The 19,272-nt window shown below is 35.8% G+C and overlaps 4 protein-coding genes across 8 annotated transcripts; 2 read left to right on the plus strand and 2 right to left on the minus strand.

The window, feature by feature from the left end:
- The first annotated feature begins 920 nt into the window (after window positions 1-920).
- LOC133668169 (subtilisin-like protease SBT3.6) lies at window positions 921-2,440 on the plus strand. 2 transcript variants are annotated; one of them, XM_062087908.1, is made up of 4 exons: window positions 921-1,023; window positions 1,224-1,358; window positions 1,453-1,550; window positions 2,252-2,440. In XM_062087908.1, exons 2-4 carry the CDS (start codon window positions 1,228-1,230, stop codon window positions 2,329-2,331), a joined length of 309 nt encoding a protein of 102 aa, XP_061943892.1. In that variant the 5' UTR covers window positions 921-1,023; window positions 1,224-1,227; the 3' UTR covers window positions 2,332-2,440. The 2 variants fall into 2 exon arrangements, with proteins under 2 accessions (XP_061943892.1, XP_061943891.1); XM_062087907.1 differs by having other exon boundaries at window positions 922-1,358.
- A 953-nt stretch (window positions 2,441-3,393) lies between these two features.
- LOC133668250 (calcium-dependent protein kinase 11-like) lies at window positions 3,394-8,447 on the plus strand. The gene is made up of 7 exons (XM_062088025.1): window positions 3,394-4,321; window positions 4,673-4,816; window positions 4,903-5,055; window positions 5,197-5,312; window positions 6,627-6,794; window positions 6,955-7,179; window positions 7,982-8,447. Exons 1-7 carry the CDS (start codon window positions 3,715-3,717, stop codon window positions 8,126-8,128), a joined length of 1,560 nt encoding a protein of 519 aa, XP_061944009.1. The 5' UTR covers window positions 3,394-3,714; the 3' UTR covers window positions 8,129-8,447.
- Window positions 8,448-9,414: 967 nt separating this feature from the next.
- Window positions 9,415-16,532, minus strand: LOC133668725 (uncharacterized). 4 transcript variants are annotated; one of them, XR_009833775.1, is made up of 10 exons: window positions 16,108-16,532; window positions 15,893-16,023; window positions 14,901-15,108; window positions 14,294-14,825; window positions 13,966-14,217; window positions 13,661-13,852; window positions 13,492-13,566; window positions 10,834-13,359; window positions 10,310-10,439; window positions 10,032-10,155 (listed from the first exon to the last, which is right to left on the minus strand). XR_009833775.1 is itself a non-coding variant. In XM_062088674.1 (9 exons), exons 1-9 carry the CDS (start codon window positions 16,317-16,319, stop codon window positions 9,859-9,861), a joined length of 4,419 nt encoding a protein of 1,472 aa, XP_061944658.1. In that variant the 5' UTR covers window positions 16,320-16,530; the 3' UTR covers window positions 9,415-9,858. The 4 variants fall into 4 exon arrangements, 2 of the variants coding, with proteins under 2 accessions (XP_061944658.1, XP_061944657.1); XR_009833776.1 differs by having other exon boundaries at window positions 10,032-10,192; XM_062088674.1 differs by lacking the exon at window positions 10,310-10,439 and having other exon boundaries at window positions 9,415-10,155; window positions 15,893-16,017; window positions 16,108-16,530.
- Window positions 16,533-17,083: 551 nt separating this feature from the next.
- On the minus strand, window positions 17,084-18,212 carry LOC133668659 (ABC transporter G family member 25-like; the record flags this gene model as incomplete). The annotated part of the gene is made up of 1 exon (XM_062088611.1): window positions 17,084-18,212. A coding segment is annotated over one exon (1,038 nt), but the record flags the coding sequence as incomplete, so codon positions are not given.
- Window positions 18,213-19,272: the final 1,060 nt, after the last annotated feature.

Below are 19,272 nucleotides of genomic sequence, written 5' to 3' on the forward strand. Positions count from 1 at the left end.
TCAAAATTCAAAACTTGAATCTTGGATTAGATGTGGTTTAAAAACTATGAATGCAGGTACATATTAAGAACTTTTTTTTAATTACTCTTTAAAATATTTTTTTTATTTTTTATTTTTCATATAAGTATCTCAAACAAGCTTTTATGTGTTGAGATTAAATCTATCTTTATTGTTTAGTTTATTTTTATTTCACATTGTATGCTCTATTTTTTGGACTTTAATGGCAAATAAGAGAGCATGTTTTATTATTCGTGATACCAAACCTTATGAACATTAAGTAATTAATAATGGTTGTGAATTTTTAGACGTGAAAACAAAGGCTAATTATGTCTCATGATTTAAATTTCTTGTATGTCCCGCAAAAATTAAAATGTAACTAATTATAAGTTTCATGTAAACTTAATAATAAAGTATTTTTTTAGAAATGTTTTGGTTATTTATTTAAAAAAATATAAATGAAACTTAATAATTTTTTTATACTAGTATATCAAAATAATTAAAAAAAAATTAAAAATTAATTTAAAAGAACAAAAAAAATTCAAATTTTACAAATAATATCGTTGTTTACTTTAATTTTTTTCAATATCTTGTATTTTCTTTTTAATATTATCGTATTTTACTTTCACTGAGACATGAAATTGATATCCTACACCAAAATATTTCTTATTCTTCAAATCTTAAATTAATACGATGATGCACATAAATTATTTTTATTTTTAGTAGTATAATGTTTATTCATTTTCATTAAATAAATCTAAAATCATGGATCTAATTAAGTGTAATTTTGATTGTTTTTCAAAATATTTTTTATTTTTTTCATTTTTTAAAAATTATTTTTAAAATCAACACATCAATAAATCTAAAACATATAAAAAATATAAACTTTTAACAAAAACATAAAAAATTGTATAACGAAAATTGCAAACGAAACAAATTGAAAGAGAAAAAACAAAAGCCACGTAACGCGTAAGAAGCCGACGGTTGTCTCCCTCACACGGCGGGGATCCCGAAGATTAAACTACAAAGGAAACTCCGTTGCTAAGCATCAAGCGAAGTGTAATCCTTTTGAATTATTTAGATTTCAGCCATAACTTTCTTTCTGCTTATAAATAAGAGAAGATGAAGCAGAGCTCAAAATCCAATATGCACAGAAGAACCAAGTTTCCCTTCTCTTTCTCATCATCATCACCGTTGATTTTGTTGTTAGCTTTGATCTTTGTAATCAGAATGGCCGAGTCTGTTCCTTCAACGGCTGATTCATCATCAACAGCATCGGTTCAGATTGTCTATACCGAGAGACCTCAGGACGAGGAGCCTGAGGCTTACCATATCCGAACCCTCGCCTCTGTTCTTGGCAGGTACTGTACTGTATGGTGTTGTAATTCAGATCTGTATAGATATTTATTTATTTATGCTTTGGATTTTAAGGGGTTTTTTGCTGTGTGTCTATAGCGAGGATGCTGCAAAGGAGGCTTTGCTTTATAGTTATAAGGCAGCAGCGAGTGGATTCTCTGCCAAGCTGACACCACAACAAGTTGAACAAATCTCAAGTATGCATCTTTGTCTAAGTTTTTTTATTGAAATGATTTCACAAGTTAAATGGGATCTTTTTTTGTGAAAAAAACTTGAGATTGTTCATCTTACAATGTGAATTTGAGGTTTTCTTTGATAATAGTAAAGGTTCCCTGATTTTTTTTTTTATATATATATTCAAGCTCCCAGGTTTATTATTTAGGCCATTTAAATAAGAATTTTGCAAGAATTTCTTCATGGATTATGGATGTCGTGAATTCTGATTTCCATTAGCTGTTATAATACCCTATATGCTTGAATTATGCATGGAAGCTTGTTCTTTTCGTGTTCTTACCATTTACTTTCAATCTAAACACTTTAGTAAAATCAAGTAAAGCCTGTTTAATTGTCTCATTATTTTTTTCACCACACAACTGATTTCAAATGCAAATGATTCCTCTCTTGCTGAACGGATGTGTAAAATGTGAAGCTGATATGGGGTGTTTGATTGTTGGCATCATATGGAGAGCATCTTCTTTCTTGAACGAAATATATTGTATTTAGTGGTTTGAGTGCATGTAAACAACTCTGTTCCATTGCGTTTGTTGAATGTTTTTGACGATGTTTAATTTTATGTAGCATTTTGCATTTGATATATTCACAAGTGACCTTTGCTGCCATTAACAATTTACTTGACAAATCTTTCTTTATATTCATGATCATATGCTTTTCGTTGCAGAACTTCCAGGTGTTCTTCAGGTTGTCCCCAGCAAGAAACTTCAGCTGCATACAGGACCTGGGATTGGGAGGCTGCATTAAATAGCTGTTAAAGCCTTCCCGAACTCTTCCTTCGTGTATAAACAGGTTTATCCCGTGTCCTGTGTTTGTACTGCAACGTTTGACATATTAATAAAGTTCTGGATCTAAATCTCGTATAGTTTTTTACATTGCTTTAATATGTTATGAATATGATGTGCATCAGGCCGTTTAGTATCTGACGTTTTTCACTTATTCTTATGTTTGAGATTCGCTTAATTTTAGCATCAAGAGGAAGTTGGAGAGACATAGCTCTTTGTTTCTACTTTCTTTCGCCAGTTCATGTCTGCCAAAGCAAATCTCTACATATGAATGTTAAAAATTAATAAAGCACCTTGAAAAAAAAAAAAGGGTGTCATTCCAATCAGCATACTTTGTGAGGATGGTAAAAATGATTTCCCCTCCGCTATTTTTCTGTTAAGTTATCCCAGAAGTAATCAATAAATCGCATATATCCATCATATTCACTCAACGCCACAAATCAAGAATAATCTTGTTTCAACCATCTAATAGGTGATTCAGTGGTAAAAACTTGAGATTAAAATGTTTGTTTTCTCTATGATCTTAAATTCGAGACCTGTGATTGCAAATAAGATGGCTACTAGAGGTTTACATGGTTGTTAATTTCAGGACTCGTGGGATTAGTCGAGATACGTGCAAGCTAACTCGAACACCAACACTAATAATAATAATAAAAAACCTTGTTTCAAACCTTATCCTATTTTTCACATGAAAATGAGCAAACCAAGAGATATATATAAAATAAAAGGAAAAACGAAACCTTTTTCTTAATGAATTTTCTCTATCAAGATGTTTTGATTGAACTAAAATTAAAATATTTTGCTTCCCATTTGTTTTACCATTGTAACTCCATAATAAATAAGCATAGTTATAAATGGGTCTTAAGAATTCAAACCTAATTTAAAGCTTGGATTGTGAATTTATTTGATCAATCTCAATTACGTTTTATTTTTTAATAAAACAACTTGATTGTAGACAATTTTTTTTAAAAAGAAAACTAGAATTATTTTGTTAAATTTTACCGGAGTTCAACTTGATGAATAACTACATAAATAAAAGTTAAAATTAATTAAAACTTAAAGAAAATAATAATAATTGTAGAGTAAGGTCCTACATAATCTACTTTCCATGAACGGTGATATGATGACCTATTAGCAAAAACTATTTGTTTAATTGTTTCCACCAATAAAATTGAGCCCCGAAAATCTTGCAATAAAAAAAAAAATCATCCTGAATTGGAATGCCACTTCAGCTCCCATAATATCGAACTCAAACAAGAACAACCATTCCCTTCCCTTCATTCCTTTCCTCAAGAATTGAGAGAAACCAAAAAAAACCGAAAAAGGTTCATACTTTTCCAAAAAAATGAATGAAGAAACCAGCAGAGCACCACCACCACAACAACGACCATCTTCAGCAACACCACCAGCATCAAGAGCACGGCCAACAACAAGAAAGCCCGCAACTTCAGTTTTGCCACATCAAACCCCAAGACTTAGAGACCATTATTTGTTTGGCAAGAAACTAGGACAAGGTCAATTTGGAATCACGTATCTATGTACCCATAAAGCAAGCAGCGCTCTTTATGCCTGCAAATCAATTTCAAAGAGGAAACTTTTATGTAGAGAAGACTATGAGGATGTTTATAGAGAGATTCAGATCATGCACCATTTATCAGGGCAACCAAATGTGGTGCAAATAAAGGATACTTATGAAGATTCCATGTTTGTACATTTGGTTATGGAGTTATGTGCAGGTGGTGAGCTTTTTGATAGGATCGTGGCAAAGGGTCATTATAGCGAGAAAGAGGCTGCTAAATTGACCAAAAACATAATTGGGGTGGTTGAGTATTGTCATTGTTTGGGGGTTATGCATAGAGATCTTAAGCCTGAGAATTTCTTGTTTGATAAACCTGGTGATGATGCCAAGCTCAAGACTACAGATTTTGGCCTTTCTGTCTTTTACAAGCCAGGTTGTTTTTTCTTTACTTCTTGTGGCGTTGTTTCTTAAGAAGAAATTGTGGTTTTGATCTCTCTTATCTTGTATAGAGAGGTTTCTTTTTTCTTTTTTGTTTTGATCTTGAACCTTAGTGTGTGATTGGTAAGCTTGCATTCTTTGTTGTCTTGGAATAAATATTTATAAATTTTAAAGAAATTTCTGCCCATTGTTTTCCTCTTCTCTTTCTAACCATTGATGACCTTCTTTGGGTAAACTTAAGTTGCTAGGAATGACGTGTATGCAAAAATGTTTCCTTGGTTTCTGAATGGTGCTTCATCAAAGATGTATGGTTTGCTAATTTCTCTCCTATTCCTTTTGCCTACAGGACAATATTTTTATGATGTAGTTGGGAGTCCGTATTATGTTGCACCAGAGGTTTTGCTTAAGCACTATGGTCCTCAAGCAGATGTCTGGAGTGCGGGTGTTATCCTTTACATCTTATTAAGTGGGGTTCCGCCTTTTTGGGCAGGTAGCGATCCTAATTCGTATTCTCTCTCATTCTCTGCAGTTCTAGTCTTGCAACGAAGTGTATTTAACTTTTCCTACTACTTGCAGAAACCGATTCAGGAATCTTCAGACAGATTTTACAAGGAAAACTAGATTTAGAATCTGATCCGTGGCCAAATATCTCAGAAAGTGCCAAAGATTTGATCAGAAAGATGCTTGACAGGGACCCGAAGCAAAGGATTACTGCTCATGAAGTCTTGTGTAAGTGTTTTCATTCTTTTGCATCGGGATATTATTAGTTTTGGACTTTATGTAGCTAGTAAGAATGCAGATATTTACTAACCTTGCTAAAGTTTTTTTTTATCCTGGTCAAGACATAAAAGCGATTGTTTGTATTATCAGGTAACCCATGGATTGTAGATGACAGAGTTGCTCCAGACAAACCTCTTGATTCTGCAGTATTGTCACGTCTGAAGCATTTCTCAGCGATGAATAAACTTAAAAAGATGGCTTTGCGTGTATGTCTTATCCTTGCTTTTCCTGTTACCATTTTCCATATAGACTTTTGTAAGCATAGGAAATTTAATGACAGGAATTTGATAATCAAATTAATGATTCAGTTAATTTTTAGAAAGTGAAAAGCATCTGCTTTAAGTAATATTCATGGGAAAAAGAGGCAAACAACTACAATTAAGTATTAATAGTAGGATAAACTGAATGAATTTTTATGTATAGTGGCTTGCTAGTGTTGAAGAATTTTTATTTAAACTTCAAAATTATGCAAATTTGTAATATCCAGATAATAAGCAACTGAGATGCTGAGATCAGGAGAAAGTTATAATCATTGATAGAGTTGTGATGTGATAAATCTTCCAAAGAAGATGTTGTGATGTAATGCATCTTTTATAGACAATTGATATCTCAGGCATCCTGTGCATTGTTTGAGAAACTTGACAGATAAAGCAAGCATTACTGAGGACAGAACTTTCATTATGCTAGGCACTGTTTATCTGGTTCCCCAATGTCTTCATGCCCGTGTGGCACCTTCGTTTGGAGGATTGGATGCACAGAGCTTAAGGCACCACATGTGGTTTTTTCTTAGTATCGCATTCTTTAAGCGAATAGCAAGTTAAAAAACACACATACTCATTTGATTTGATTTGATTGCATTAATATTGAATAATGGTGAAGCCTGATCGTTTCAGCATACTAAGTGGAAGGCAGCTAAAGCAGTTGAGTGATGGTCTTTCTAGTGGGCATCTCTGTCAGCACTCAACAGCATTGGTTTGGAGTACAACTTAGGATCCTGAAACGATTGTCCTCGACGCCCATTTCTTTTAAGCTTATTATTTATAATCTCTTTAAGGGATTATCTCAATGCTACTTATACTTTCTATTCGTAGAACAATTCAACCATTAATAGCTATCTGTGATGTGCAAGGAATGGAAGGAGCGGGAAAGAGAAAATATATCCTTCAATGTTGATAGTGTTATCACTGAGCAAAGCTTTAGATATGCAAATTATCATCATATGCGGCAAAAGCTTGTTTTGTTAACGGACACGAATGTTTGTTCACAAAGAAACTATGCAACAGTGGGAACTTTCACCCAGTTAGACATTTTGTTCGACTTAAGAATGAAACTGCATGCTATGATAAAATATTGGGTCTCCTGTTCTCTTTTATCTCTAGTTGTGTTCTGTAGAAGCTGTTATGAAACTTGGTGGTCAAAACCATTTCTCTTTGTTGGCTTTCTACGATAAGACAGCTATTTTCTGATAATTATATAAATGGTGCTTTCATTCTTGGTATTGGGAATTTCTTTTTTTGTAGGTCATAGCAGAAAGGCTTTCTGAAGAAGAAATTGGTGGTTTGAAAGAGTTGTTTAAAATGATTGACACGGACAATAGTGGGACAATAACATTCGAAGAACTTAAACACGGTTTGAAGAGAGTTGGTTCTCAGATGACAGAAACTGAAATCAAGGACTTGATGGATGCGGTAAACACCTACAAGAAACTGGATAAAGGAAAAAAAAATCTTTTTATTATTTCTTTGCTTTTGTGCCTAACAGTCTAAACATGATTTTTTTATATTGCTAACGAGATTTTCTGCATAACTGCTGATATGTTTTGCTAACCATGCACGAAAACTTCTACAGGCTGATATAGACAACAGTGGAACCATAGACTATGGTGAATTTCTTGCTGCTACTTTGCACTTAAATAAGATGGAGAGAGAAGACAATTTGGTCGCAGCTTTTTCCTATTTTGACAAAGATGGTAGTGGCTACATCACGATTGATGAACTTCAACAGGCCTGCAAAGATTTTGGTCTTGGTGATGTACATCTGGATGAGACAATCAAAGAAATTGATCAAGACAATGTGAGTCTGTATGTTTATATTTGGTCCACATCTAATAATCTCACTTTCCTATTTAATCCTAGTACTTAGTATATATCACCTTCATCATCAGTGCCATTATTGTCACACCAAAACTTCTTCTTTATTAGTTCCATATGAACATAAATGGGCCTTATAATGGCTTAAAATATTTTACCTATCTGATCTCTTACATTCAGATAAAAGTATAATGATGGTAATTTTAGCCACAGAGTATAATTAAGGTTTTGCTTGTGGGCTTGAGGTTTGGTCGAAGCAGCGCTTTGTTTGCACATATGAGATTTAAGCAGTTATTAATTAGCAAGGAGGAAATTGATTTTCTGGATCATGATGATTCTTCCAGACGAACGCACAGATAATAAATGGAAAACAAAATCTAGATAAGTGGTAGGAAAATCTTGCATTTTCTCTCCAAAGGTTGGTATTGGTTTTTCCCGTCTGTTTCACTGCACTGGGATTACGGTATTCTTATTTGCTGCAACTGGTTTATTGCTGATGAAGCCTCATGCCAGGAGATGATGAATCCAGACCTATACCTGTTGCTTCTTGCTAGCCATAACCTGGTTTATTTTATATTGTAGGTGTGGGTGCCATATGCCCATATTGATGTAGACAAATATAAAAGATATGAGGGTGTCTTGATCACTTCAATTTGCCTGAAATGGAATGAGTTTTATTGTGTGTTTCATATTGAATAATATAACGGGCACTACTTTTGCTAAGCATAATATCTTTGAAGTTCCAAGTCCTAAACTCAATGTTGTTAATACGTCACTTTTTACAGGATGGGAGGATAGATTATGGGGAGTTTGCTGCAATGATGAGAAAGGGTGATGGAGGAGTTGGGAGGACCAGAACCGTGAGAAGCAACCTGAACTTTAATTTGGCTGATGCTTTGGGGGTTGAAAATGCAACCCCAGATGCTAAATGAAGGCAATAGTTTGTGCAGCTACGAACTTGAAACAGCAGAAATTGGAATAGCTAAATTCTGAAAGCTAGCCCTTTTCTGCGTTGCGAGGATTATGTTATTCTTAAGTTACCCAATTGAAGCTTTACAATAGCATCTCATTTATCATTGTGGTTTAACCACAGAAACAGATGCCAACACCATTGACTTTCTGGCCACAAGACTCTGACATTGTTGTAGATGTAATACTTTGAGACAGTGGCAATTGTCACATTCTGTGCGAACTGCAGAAAATGTACAAAAATGCTTGCTACTGTGATAATAAATCCTGTTACTTTCATTATATGGAGTACCTAATTGATGAACATGCTTGCGTATTATTAGTCAGATAGATGAACACTGGACCTGATAGTCGATAGATAAAAAGTTGTGAAGCCTTCGAGTTCAGCGTGATAGTCTATAGATAGTCTCAACACTACTTGAACTCATGAACCGTTCAATTGCAAGATAAGATCAAGAAGATAATATGATTATTCTTGTAATATTTTGAAAATGAAATTCACAGTTGGTTTTAATATTGCTATTATCAGTTATCAATTATGATTGTTGATCTGTTGTTGTAATTAATTTCAGATGAAAAACCATGAGGATTGGAATGTAGCAATCATTACCTCAGTTCAAGTAAACAATGAAGATCTTACAATGGCTATAGCAAGTTTAGATCCTTTACTAGTTCCGAGTCCTACCACTGATACTGATGGTAAAAACCTCCATCCTCTGGTTCTAAGAAAAGAAATGCAGCTGATACATAAAAAAAGTCACAAATTTCAGATCATCTTTAAAAACTTGAAAGTGATTCTGAAACTCTTACAGCTACATGTAAGCATTGTGAAAAAGATTAATTTTTGCTTTTTAAATAATTTTTTGTGCTAAAATACATGCTAATGATATTTTTTTTAAAATCATTTTTGATATCAGCACATTAAAATAATTTGAAAACACTAAAAATATATTAATTTAAAGTTATTAAAAAAATAAAAAAATTTCAAATTTTTTTAAAAGAGCTTTTGAAACGCAAAAACAAACAAGCCCATGGTTTGCAATAATATGTGAATTCATCTAAATATATGCAAAAATAACTTTCTTATGTGATCTGTAGAAAGCAAGAAAAACTTTGATGTTAGAACTTAAGAATAATTAAAAGGGTGTTGAGACGGGAGGATACATGTGAAAACTTTTAAGACAATAGATGAGTGTAGATAGTCACTAGCAAAAAATGAGTTCAGCAAATGGCATTTGAACATTCAAGGGGTTGAAGGTTTAATTTCTTTTTTATTTTTCGATTGGAACTAATGTTGGTCCAGGGTTGAGTGATAAAAAAAAATAAATTACATGTTGCTTTACGTTCATACATTCACATTAGTCTAAACAGGGCTCCAGTTTTCTCTATGCACATTCTTGAACAACTGCTACATATCTAGGCCTAGGGTTTAGGGTCTTAGAGTATAAGGTTTAGGTGCAGGAAAACTAAGAAAACAAAGGGAAAAAGAAATCCTATCAATATCTAATTCTTTAATTCTTTTCTTCTGGAATCCTATTGAAGACACTATATTTCAAATCCTTTAATGTGTTCATTGGCTGCTAAGGTATAAGATACTATACAACACACAGCAAGAAACTTGTTATATACAGGCACTCTGCCACTTTGCAATTTGAGGAGCAAATATTTAAGACTAGAATGCAGATGCTTCAAACTACGATGTCCATAGGGTGTGCATAGCATGTAATTGACTTAAATTAGAAGACTTCAAGGACATTTTGTAGAGCTCCCTGAGTTTTCCAGCATCTCCGCACTTGCTCGATGATGGAATTGGCTGTGCAAAAGCAGCAGGCTTATTTGCATTTGCAGAGAGTGCCAAGGACAGCATTTTCTTTAAGAGCATCTGTAGTTGACCCCAGAATTTGGAATTTATCTCAGGATAATCAGTCCCGAAAGAATCATCTGATATGTGACGTCCTTCAAGCATGCGAGCTAGAGCTGATTCTAGCATCTGGAACAAAAGCAATTGATCAGTGCCTCTCCAGTAACTGTGATAAGAATGCAGTCATAAAGATTAAAACAAAAAAAAAACAAGGATCTGGAAATGGCTCAAACAACATGGTTGCAGGGCGCAATGAAATGGTTCCTAAATTACCAATACATACCGAAGCTCTTCATCACAAGATGGCTATACATGGCTTCTGATGAAAATGATAATGGAAATAGGAACAAAAGTCACAAAAAGTCGCCATTGCACTGGTATAGATGAGCTACCTTTCATCTTTAAAAAAGTTGCTGAGATTAAAACTGATAACCAGTCATGGCTCAGGAGGGCAAGAGAGACCAAAAAGAAACAGCAGTAAGATAGTGAGTAGGAAACGTTTTGATCTTTTTGCTGAGACAATCATTGTCCTATCCACCTCTATATTCCTATCCCAACATTCAGTCTTCTTGATCAATAAATACTAGATTACACCATGTCAACAGATCCCTCTTTATCATCGAAATCTGTCTTCTCCATTAGCTGTTAATGGAACTTCTTTAAAAACTCAAACCTATGTCATCCTAAAGAAAAAGGCCACGAAATATTTGCTGTTTCTTGAAAAATTCAGACTTGGATGCATCACGTCAGAAAGTAAGGATGGGAATATTAGGATCTCATATAGCAAAAAATGGTCAAAGAACGTACCACATTTGAGTGTAAGGTGCTCGAGAGGCTCAATGAAAGAGCTGATCTCTCAATAAGAATAGTCAAATGCATGGCAGGATGTGTCTTGGGACTGTAGAAGTCCATTGCTTTTTGCCAGTTCCTCTCAGCCAGGCATGCATATTGCTTCACCCGCTGAAGATTGTTGTTTCCATTTTTATTTAAAGTGGTATTCTTTAGATCCAAATTCAAGAATTTCAAACAGCAATCCCTCTGGTAGCTAGCTAGTTGAGAGTACGCATATGCAGCTTCTTGTTTCCGTAATTGACCCAGAGATTCATACACAGTCAATGCCTCCCTAATGGCATCATTAGCTGAAATCTCATGCTTCCTCACTTCTTTCCTGTCTCTTTTTTCATTCGGACTAATAGTAACAACAGGCATATCTTCCAATGCTCCATTTTCATAAACTCTTGTGGTAACATCTTCTTTAGCCAAAAGCATGCCAAGCCTCAAATATGTATGAGCAAACTGAGTCTGAACTTCATTTCTCAAGACAGTTGGCACCGAATCATCCTCTTCCACAATAGCATTTAGTTCTGCTCTTGCTGCCCCATAATATCTGAGGGATTCACTGTATTCTAGTTTTGCAGTTTGCAGAGCTTCCTTGTATGCATTCTGGAAGATTGGATGTGATTTGAGATTTTCCATCTTGGACACCATCTCTTCAGCCAATGCTCGTCTACCATGGCCCAAATTACAATTAATTAATATGATGTTGGCATGGTCAGAAACTTCTCTGAACGCATCTATGGCATCTGCAAATGCAAGTTCAGCTTTGTTCAACTCTTTTCCTTCTAGCCTATTCCGACCCATTTCGTTACAAACCCACCCTATCTTTTTAATTACAGATTGAAGTTCTGCTGAGCCAGTAGGAAGTCCACTCAATGCCTTTCTAGCTTCCTGGTAACAACTTAAAGCAGCAGAAAGATTGTATTCTGCATCTCTGACAGCAGGATTGCTAATATATTTAAATATCCCTCCTTTAATTGGTTTAGGTTTTTCTTTTGAAGTAGTTTCACTTTGAGAAGGCAAAATGGAACCTGCATCATGTGTTTCCAAACCACCCTCTAATACATCAGAATTAGCATCTGCCAAGGAATTAATCTCATGCTTATCAACTGCAATACCAGAAGCTTCTATTGCAGTATCATTATCACCTCTGCGAAGCTGAGGATATTCTCCAGAATTCTTCCTACTTTTCTCTTTGTGATGTGCCCGGCCATTATCAGAATCTCCCATGAGTGAGTAGGTGGCACCCTTAGCATGGGATCTTTTACTGTGCTTTCTACCATAAGCTACAGAGTGTTTATCTCCACTGCTACTGCTTGCACTGCTACCGCTACTTGCCCTATCACTCTGGCAGCTGCAATTCACCAAGGAGCATGAACTGCAGTTCTGATTATGCTGCCCCAGCTTCTTCTTCAGCCTCTGGACTTCTTTCACGACCTCTGTTGATATTCTCAACTCTCTAGCAGAAGATTTTGTCTCTGATTGATTTGAGAGCACTTTACCCTTCATGAAATGGAACTCAACATAAACATCACCAACCAGTGTCCATGCCTTGGCCCAAAAGAGGTACGTAGAAGAAAACTGCTCATAAGCAAGAAACCTGTCATTGGAGCTGGATTTCACTTCTTTTCTGTTGCTAACACACGATATCATCTTCTCATCTCCATCATTGCATTTTATTGAGGATGAATAAGTAACCATTGAGGAAATAAACCTACTGTCTTCCAAGAACTGTGGCATTGATCCGTATACAGCACATGCTAATTCTACTACCTTCAAAGCTTGATGCAGCTGTTTATCCTCCTTGTAAGCTTGTCCTAGTGCCAAATAAGATTCTCCAAGAAGAAGAACTAGTTTCCACAATTTTTCATCCACTTTTGATGTTGGTAGCCACTGTCGGATGTCGCAAACTTCGATACAATCAGCATCACCACATGCACAAACAGAAAAGTTCATTGAGGAAGGTGGCCCATCAAAATAACTGCCTTCATCAAGCAACTCTGAATCAGAACTTTGCAGCTGGTGCATCCATCTGAGCGACTTGATAGCTTGAGAAACATGATGTACTGCAGCTAACTTAGAAGAGACAGGCTCAGCCACAGTTTGCACCGCATGGGGAGGTGTTGGGGAAACTTTGCACACAGCAACCATTTCGTCACTACTGGAACTAGGCAAAACTCCTGAATCTTTTGATTCAGTATCATCCAATGCTATCAGATTTCCTGGAGTCGAAATATTTGACTCCAAAGTCAATTTTACCGAGGCTTCTGATATTACTTCCCGAAAAGCTTTTCCCTCCTCACTCCATCTGTCTTCTGCAACTGAAGAGACATTTTCATAAGCAACTGATTCAGAGAATCTACTCAAGGGGTCCGAGGAGTCAACTGGAACTGTAACTTCACATTCTCCTGGGAGTGATTCAAATGTCAATTCCAGCTCCTCATCATGATTCAAAAGGAGCCTTGCAAATTGTTCATGAGCAGATGCGCGCACCACCTGTTTATATCATATTGTTTTAATCATCGTGTCCTCAATCATAAATTTTTTTTAAAAAAAAAAAACCAACAAGAAAAAGGACCACAACCCTCAAACTAAATGTTACTCAATATTCAAGAAAACATAAAATACCAGATGGTCCGGATCATCTAGAAATTCCAAACATTGTTGGAAGAATCTGGCACACTTGGCCCTATTATTAGGAGCCTGCATGAGAAAAATTAGGGATTAGAAACACCGAAACAGCTTGTTGTAGTTTCTTAAGTGTTGTAGCAGTACAAAAGTTCTACTTATTTTATACCATTGAAAGGGAAAGCCTGTGAGCTATACGATAAAGGAGAGTTCCTAAAGAAAATAAGGAATCGCTTCTCCCTCTATGCAGTAAAGAAGGCAGGGAGCTTGTGCCATCATCACAATCGTTGGAGGAATGAGTTTTGGGAATAACACAAAGATCAAAAAGTTGAATCATGTCTTCTCCAGCACTTTTATAAAGCTGTAAAAATTTCAATCCAGATTAAAAAGACAGCATCAACTGGAAGTCTTAATTAAAAAATAAAAAACTTCAAAAAGATAAAGTCAAAATGTATTTTAAAATCACTTTTGTACCCAGTAAGCACCAGGATCTTGCTTGCAGTTTTCTTCAAGGAACCTCAAAACAGAAAGGCCATTTTGTTGGACGACATGAGGATGGAAAGCAGGAGTGCCATCTTCAGAGATGCCTTTTAACAGAAATATATCATCTGTTTTAAGTAGCTCATAACCCTGAACAACACCATCTTGATGATAACATATGGCCAGCTCAGGAACACTAGCCATGACATTGTCAAGCCAGGCTTCAAGCCAAGTTAACGGAGTGACCTGTTAAAAAGGGAGAGAGAAAATTAGTAGACAGCAAATCATAAAACAGTGACAGGGTTACTATTTTTTTCATTACCTGTCGAGTTACATCCCATAAATGCAAGCTGACAGCAACGTATTTTTCATTACTGAACAGAAGCAAGTCACTTCCTAAAAGCATGCGGAAATTGTGAAATTGCCAAAATAAAACCCTTAGAAATCCATCATTACTGACTCTTTTATGCTTTTCAGTTTCTTGCATTGAGCTTCTGGGCTTCTCACCAAGGTGCGAAGACTTCTTTACAGGATGATGGCCCTTATTTCTTTTATTTTTTTTACTCTCCCAAAAAAAGTTATCCTGTTTAACATGTGGATATTCTGAGCAATGGTTGAATCCTTCATTTCTAGTGACATCATCACTCTGCCCCACAAACTGGGATGCATCTCCCCCTGGAAGAACAGATGAATTTGATTGCCCCTTCGATGAAGCAGGATGGGTGGGTGGACAATCACAAGCCTCCATTCTAACTGAGTGCATAGCAAAATTCAAAAATAAAGATTGATCTGTGCATTTTTTTGATTGATTTTTATGTCTTCGGACCAACCTTTCTCCCTCTTCTGCATCGGGTCTGCATGTAACAATATTCAAGATGTTGAAATATTTGCAAGAAAATTAACAAAACTGTGAATATAAAGATACAAACCCTTTGTTGAGAACAAGAGTCTGTCCAATACGGCGTACTGCAATTGATAATCGAGCCTTGGAATATGGTATTTTAAAGATCTGCTTAAGAATGTCAGCTGAAGCAATCACGTCTATTTCATCTCCATACTCCACCAAACCAGATACAGCAAGGGCTTCACATTTCCTTGTAAGATTTGATGAGATGGCATCAGCATCCCAAGGAAATTCTGCCAAGTTTAAAATCCAAACTTATAAGTTCAAAAGTTACAGCTTAAATAAAGATGAGGAAATAATTGAAAACCTATACTTGCACTTCTATTTAGCATGAAAAAAGTCGAAGAATCAGATAAAATAACTAAAATTTTTCATTAAAGTCCTAAAACAATTCAACACACTAAAGGAAGTTTGAAGCAGACAGCAAATTCCAGTCCACATTGGATAACTGAAACTTCCTATTATAGGACATAACCTGCTAACTAAGATAATAATAGAAACTCCATTATATTCCTAGGGCTTATGGCTAGCTAATCCTCCATATTCAAAACATAACATAAAGCATCCGATTACAGCACTGACCATGCACTATTCAAAGACACATCCATACTAGAAAATAACAGTCTCAATTGCCCTCTTAACCTCGACAAGTAAAATCACTAAAAAAAAGTGCTCAACCAGAACAACAAGTGCCTCAAAGATCCTAAAACATGACAATCCAACATACCTTTCTACCAACTCAATGCATAAACTTACTACAATCATCACATTGCCACCCGCAATAACAGCTTCGATAGATCACCAGTAAAAGATATTCGTTTTCGTCTTTCTAACCAAACATATGCAAATTCTAGCATCTTTCTCGAAACAACAAAATCCTAAATCATAAGCCACACCATTCATTCATTTCATCAATGTCACAACTCAAGGTCGAAAACACTCAATCAGTACACAAATTAAAAACAGACACGTCTCCACCATCATCAATATAACAAAACGCAATAAATAAAAGTTTACCTCCTTTGAACTTAGACTGTACAGCAGCACTAATCGGAAGAACTTTCTCCGGCAAGTTAGAAACCACAGGGAGCGTATTCAAATCAGTCTCCGTCGGCAACATCCGGTACCTCGGTGCACTAACACTACATCTTTTTTTTAAAAAAAAATCATAAGTAATTATTTATTTTATATACATAATACATAACAAAATAGAGAGAGAAAAGAATTATTACGTTTGGCGAGAAGAAGGAACGAGAGCGGAATTGAAGGCGTGGAAAGATTTGTCAGTAGGAACAGGGATAGAACCGCAGAGAAAACCGACAGGTGGTTTAGGTCTAGCGATTTCCAGTGTACCGACGCGTTGTAGTTCTCTTAACGAGCTCGATTCTGATTGCAGAGACGGCGGCGACGGCGACGGTGACGGTGATTGTTTCTCCATCTCCATCGATTAAATTGGTTTAGTAGTATTTATCTCACTTCTGCTTCAATAACTGAATCAAAATGCTGTTGTGGTCTTGTTTTCAGGTTGATAATGATTTTTAGTTGTTTCCGTTTCTTCTTTCTCTTCTAGAACTCGCTGGAAAATGTACTTAGGACAGCAGCTGTTCAAAAGGCAAATCAAGCCTTCCTTCGCCTCCTCAAGTCCCTTCCACCTGTAAGGAAAAAAAAACACAAACGTCAAGTCGTCTATTGTTTTACAATTTTAGACGACGACAAGGTTCCGATTATACATTGCCTAATGGACGAGAAGAGTTCAGTAAAACACTGTTGAAGCATTCTGTTAATCAACGCTCAATCACTGTTCATTACTTAATTTACCTAATCAGCTAAAACATACCATTTCCTTATAAATTAAAATTAAAAGATATTTTTTTTTAAACTAAAAAAAAATTAAAAGATATTAAGAAAACATATCAACGTGTTAGTTATCCTTATCCATCCATGATCACTGCTCATCACCTTAGCAATAACTTGATTTTTTTGATTTATTTCAAAGTGTTAATTAAAAGAGATTAGTGTGCTAATTTGATCTCTTTCAAAGTGTTTATTAGTTTATATCTCACCCTAATCTGATTGAAAGGTTTTAATTTTGCAATTAATTTTACCACTTAGTAAACTGATGAAATTGCATGGAGATAGAACAAACCTCAGTCTTGCTTCATTGGGAAAGATCCAAGTAGTTATAATCATTCATAAAGACAACAAAAAGAAATCAAAATCATCGATATATATATTTGGGAGAATTACAGTTAGAGCCATTGAGGTAATTAAGAAGAACCTTTGAGAAAACTACAACTTATTAAGCTTTTATACGCCTTAATGCGAGGTAAGCCAATAACCTATACCCCACGAACATGAATATCAAGGCACTAACACTAATTGCTGGGCTAATTTGCCCTGCGACATCTTGTTCGACGAACTTACAGCTTGCTTTATCACTTCCATGAGGTAGCGAGCAACCCAGCAAGGATGAAAGATTCTTGCCTCCACCATATTGAGCATTGATAAGTAGCTTGTAGACGTAGAATGTTGTAGAAATGTACTTGATCCAAGCCATGCATGGTGGCAGTTTATGCACGTAAAATCCTCCTGTTAGCACAAATGCTAGCATTGTGATTGTAACTATAGTTGAAGCTTGTTTAGCATCCATTATTGCTGCACCTAAAGCAAGGCCAAGGCCCTGAGAGACGAGCACGTAGCCGAGTAGAACCAGCAGAGTCAAAAGGAAAGCACCCAGTTCGGGTTTCAATCCGGCCATCCAATACGTCACAGAAAGAAAAATTGTGGGGAGGATGAGCTCCATCGGCAAGTCTCCGACTATTCGAGACATGAAATATGAAGAGAGAGTGTACATACCGGAGGCCCTTTCCTTCACAAAGATTGCTCTTTCTTGAGGAAAAACAAACACCGAGTTAGAAGATGGGAAGACCCCCCAAAAAATTGACATGAAGAAGAGGAGACCCAGACGATCTTGAATATCTCGAAAATCCGAGTGCCACCATATTAGACCAGCTAAAACTGCAGCCATGATTACTTGGGAGATTCTCAAAGTGTTGAAAGACTCATGCTTTCGTTCTTTGAGGCTTCTTTGAAGAAGAATGCTGAATTGGTTGAACCAAGACGAAATGCTAATTCTGTCGCTGCTTCTATGTTCTTTGAAAGAATGGCTTCCAATGAAACCGTTCTCTTTTGCTGAAATACTACCAGTCTCCATGCATGCAGCTTTCACCTTCGGAGCTAACAAAGTGTTATAAGATGCAATGAGAGATTGCTTTACATTCGGCTGATCTCTTAATTCACTCGCACCATCAAGTTGGCACACACCTGCATAAGTTAATCAAGAGGTTAAAATTTGTTCAGGTATACATTATATCCAACAAGCTGACATTAAACCAGCAAATGTTCAAAATATTTTTAGTGACAATCAAGCCATGCATAGATACATAGCATAAAATTTTGCAATTATTATACTATTCACTATTCAATCACGAGGACACTACAGAACCTCAATGCTGAAATTCCGCACTCGCAGAACCTCAAAGCTGAAATCTGTTTAGAAGTAATTCCCACAAAAATGTATACAAACTTCCTAGCTGGGATTTGCAGAGATTGAGATTTCTTGGATTAAAAACTGAATTTTGAGATTTTCAAGAGTAGCCACTTTGAGATTTATAGTGCTGTGTAGCCTGTTCATAAAAAAAAACAGGGTATTAATTTTTCCTTGGAGCTCAAAGTTAGATATAATGTTGCAGTTTAATCTATGCTGCTTTGAAAATACAGAGATCATTTCAGCGTGCCAACATACCAAAACAATTACATGTATGGGAATTTAACCTCAATAGACTACCTCATCTCTTTTGGCTGGGACCTTTGGAATATAACTCCAATATGCTAGCTATTATAGGAACAAGTGACGCACCGATTTTTTAAAAGACGGTATTGCTTTATCAAGTTTAGGTAGAATTTCAGAATAAGACACAGAATCATTGGGATACAAGGCACTGAAAATTAAGGGATAAGTATCCAAAGAAAATGCTTCATAGAGTGGAGTTGCTTTTCTTGGAAGCAGAAAGTGAGAGGGGAGGAGGGAAATTCCTACTGATAGCATAGGATCAACCATATAAAATATATCTTATAAGATATGACCAGGCAGCACCACTAAGCTACAGCAGCCAACCAAATTCATAGTAATGATACCAGTAACATGTACCTTATATATACCTCATTTATATGAACCCAAATCTACCAAATAAAGAATGAAAACGAAACGAACAGACAGCTAAAAAGGAAACGCACTAGAGATTAAAAAATAATGGTGATTAATTTAATGCTGAAATTCATACTATATGCACAAAACTATAGAACGAGTAATGAGCAGCACAGGTTAGCTAACAAAA

This window comes from Populus nigra, chromosome 11 (assembly GCF_951802175.1).
Source record: "Populus nigra chromosome 11, ddPopNigr1.1, whole genome shotgun sequence".
NCBI classification, from domain to species: domain Eukaryota; kingdom Viridiplantae; phylum Streptophyta; class Magnoliopsida; order Malpighiales; family Salicaceae; genus Populus; species Populus nigra.

Excerpts from the sequence above, each read along its gene's own strand:
- LOC133668725 (XM_062088673.1), bottom strand. The coding sequence starts at position 16,319 with ATGGAGATGGAGAAACAATCACCGTCACCGTCGCCGTCGCCGCCGTCT. Across the intron at positions 13,360-13,491 it reads TAGATGATCCGGACCATCTG|GTGGTGCGCGCATCTGCTCA; the intron begins GTATTTTATGTT and ends TGATATAAACAG. Across the intron at positions 10,156-10,833 it reads GCACCTTACACTCAAATGTG|ATGCTAGAATCAGCTCTAGC; the intron begins GTACGTTCTTTG and ends CTTTTGTTCCAG.
- LOC133668169 (XM_062087907.1), top strand. The coding sequence starts at position 1,120 with ATGAAGCAGAGCTCAAAATCCAATATGCACAGAAGAACCAAGTTTCCC. Across the intron at positions 1,359-1,452 it reads CTCGCCTCTGTTCTTGGCAG|CGAGGATGCTGCAAAGGAGG; the intron begins GTACTGTACTGT and ends GTGTGTCTATAG. Across the intron at positions 1,551-2,251 it reads ACAAGTTGAACAAATCTCAA|AACTTCCAGGTGTTCTTCAG; the intron begins GTATGCATCTTT and ends TTTTCGTTGCAG.
- LOC133668250 (XM_062088025.1), top strand. The coding sequence starts at position 3,715 with ATGAATGAAGAAACCAGCAGAGCACCACCACCACAACAACGACCATCT. Across the intron at positions 4,817-4,902 it reads GGTTCCGCCTTTTTGGGCAG|AAACCGATTCAGGAATCTTC; the intron begins GTAGCGATCCTA and ends TACTACTTGCAG. Across the intron at positions 5,056-5,196 it reads TACTGCTCATGAAGTCTTGT|GTAACCCATGGATTGTAGAT; the intron begins GTAAGTGTTTTC and ends TTGTATTATCAG.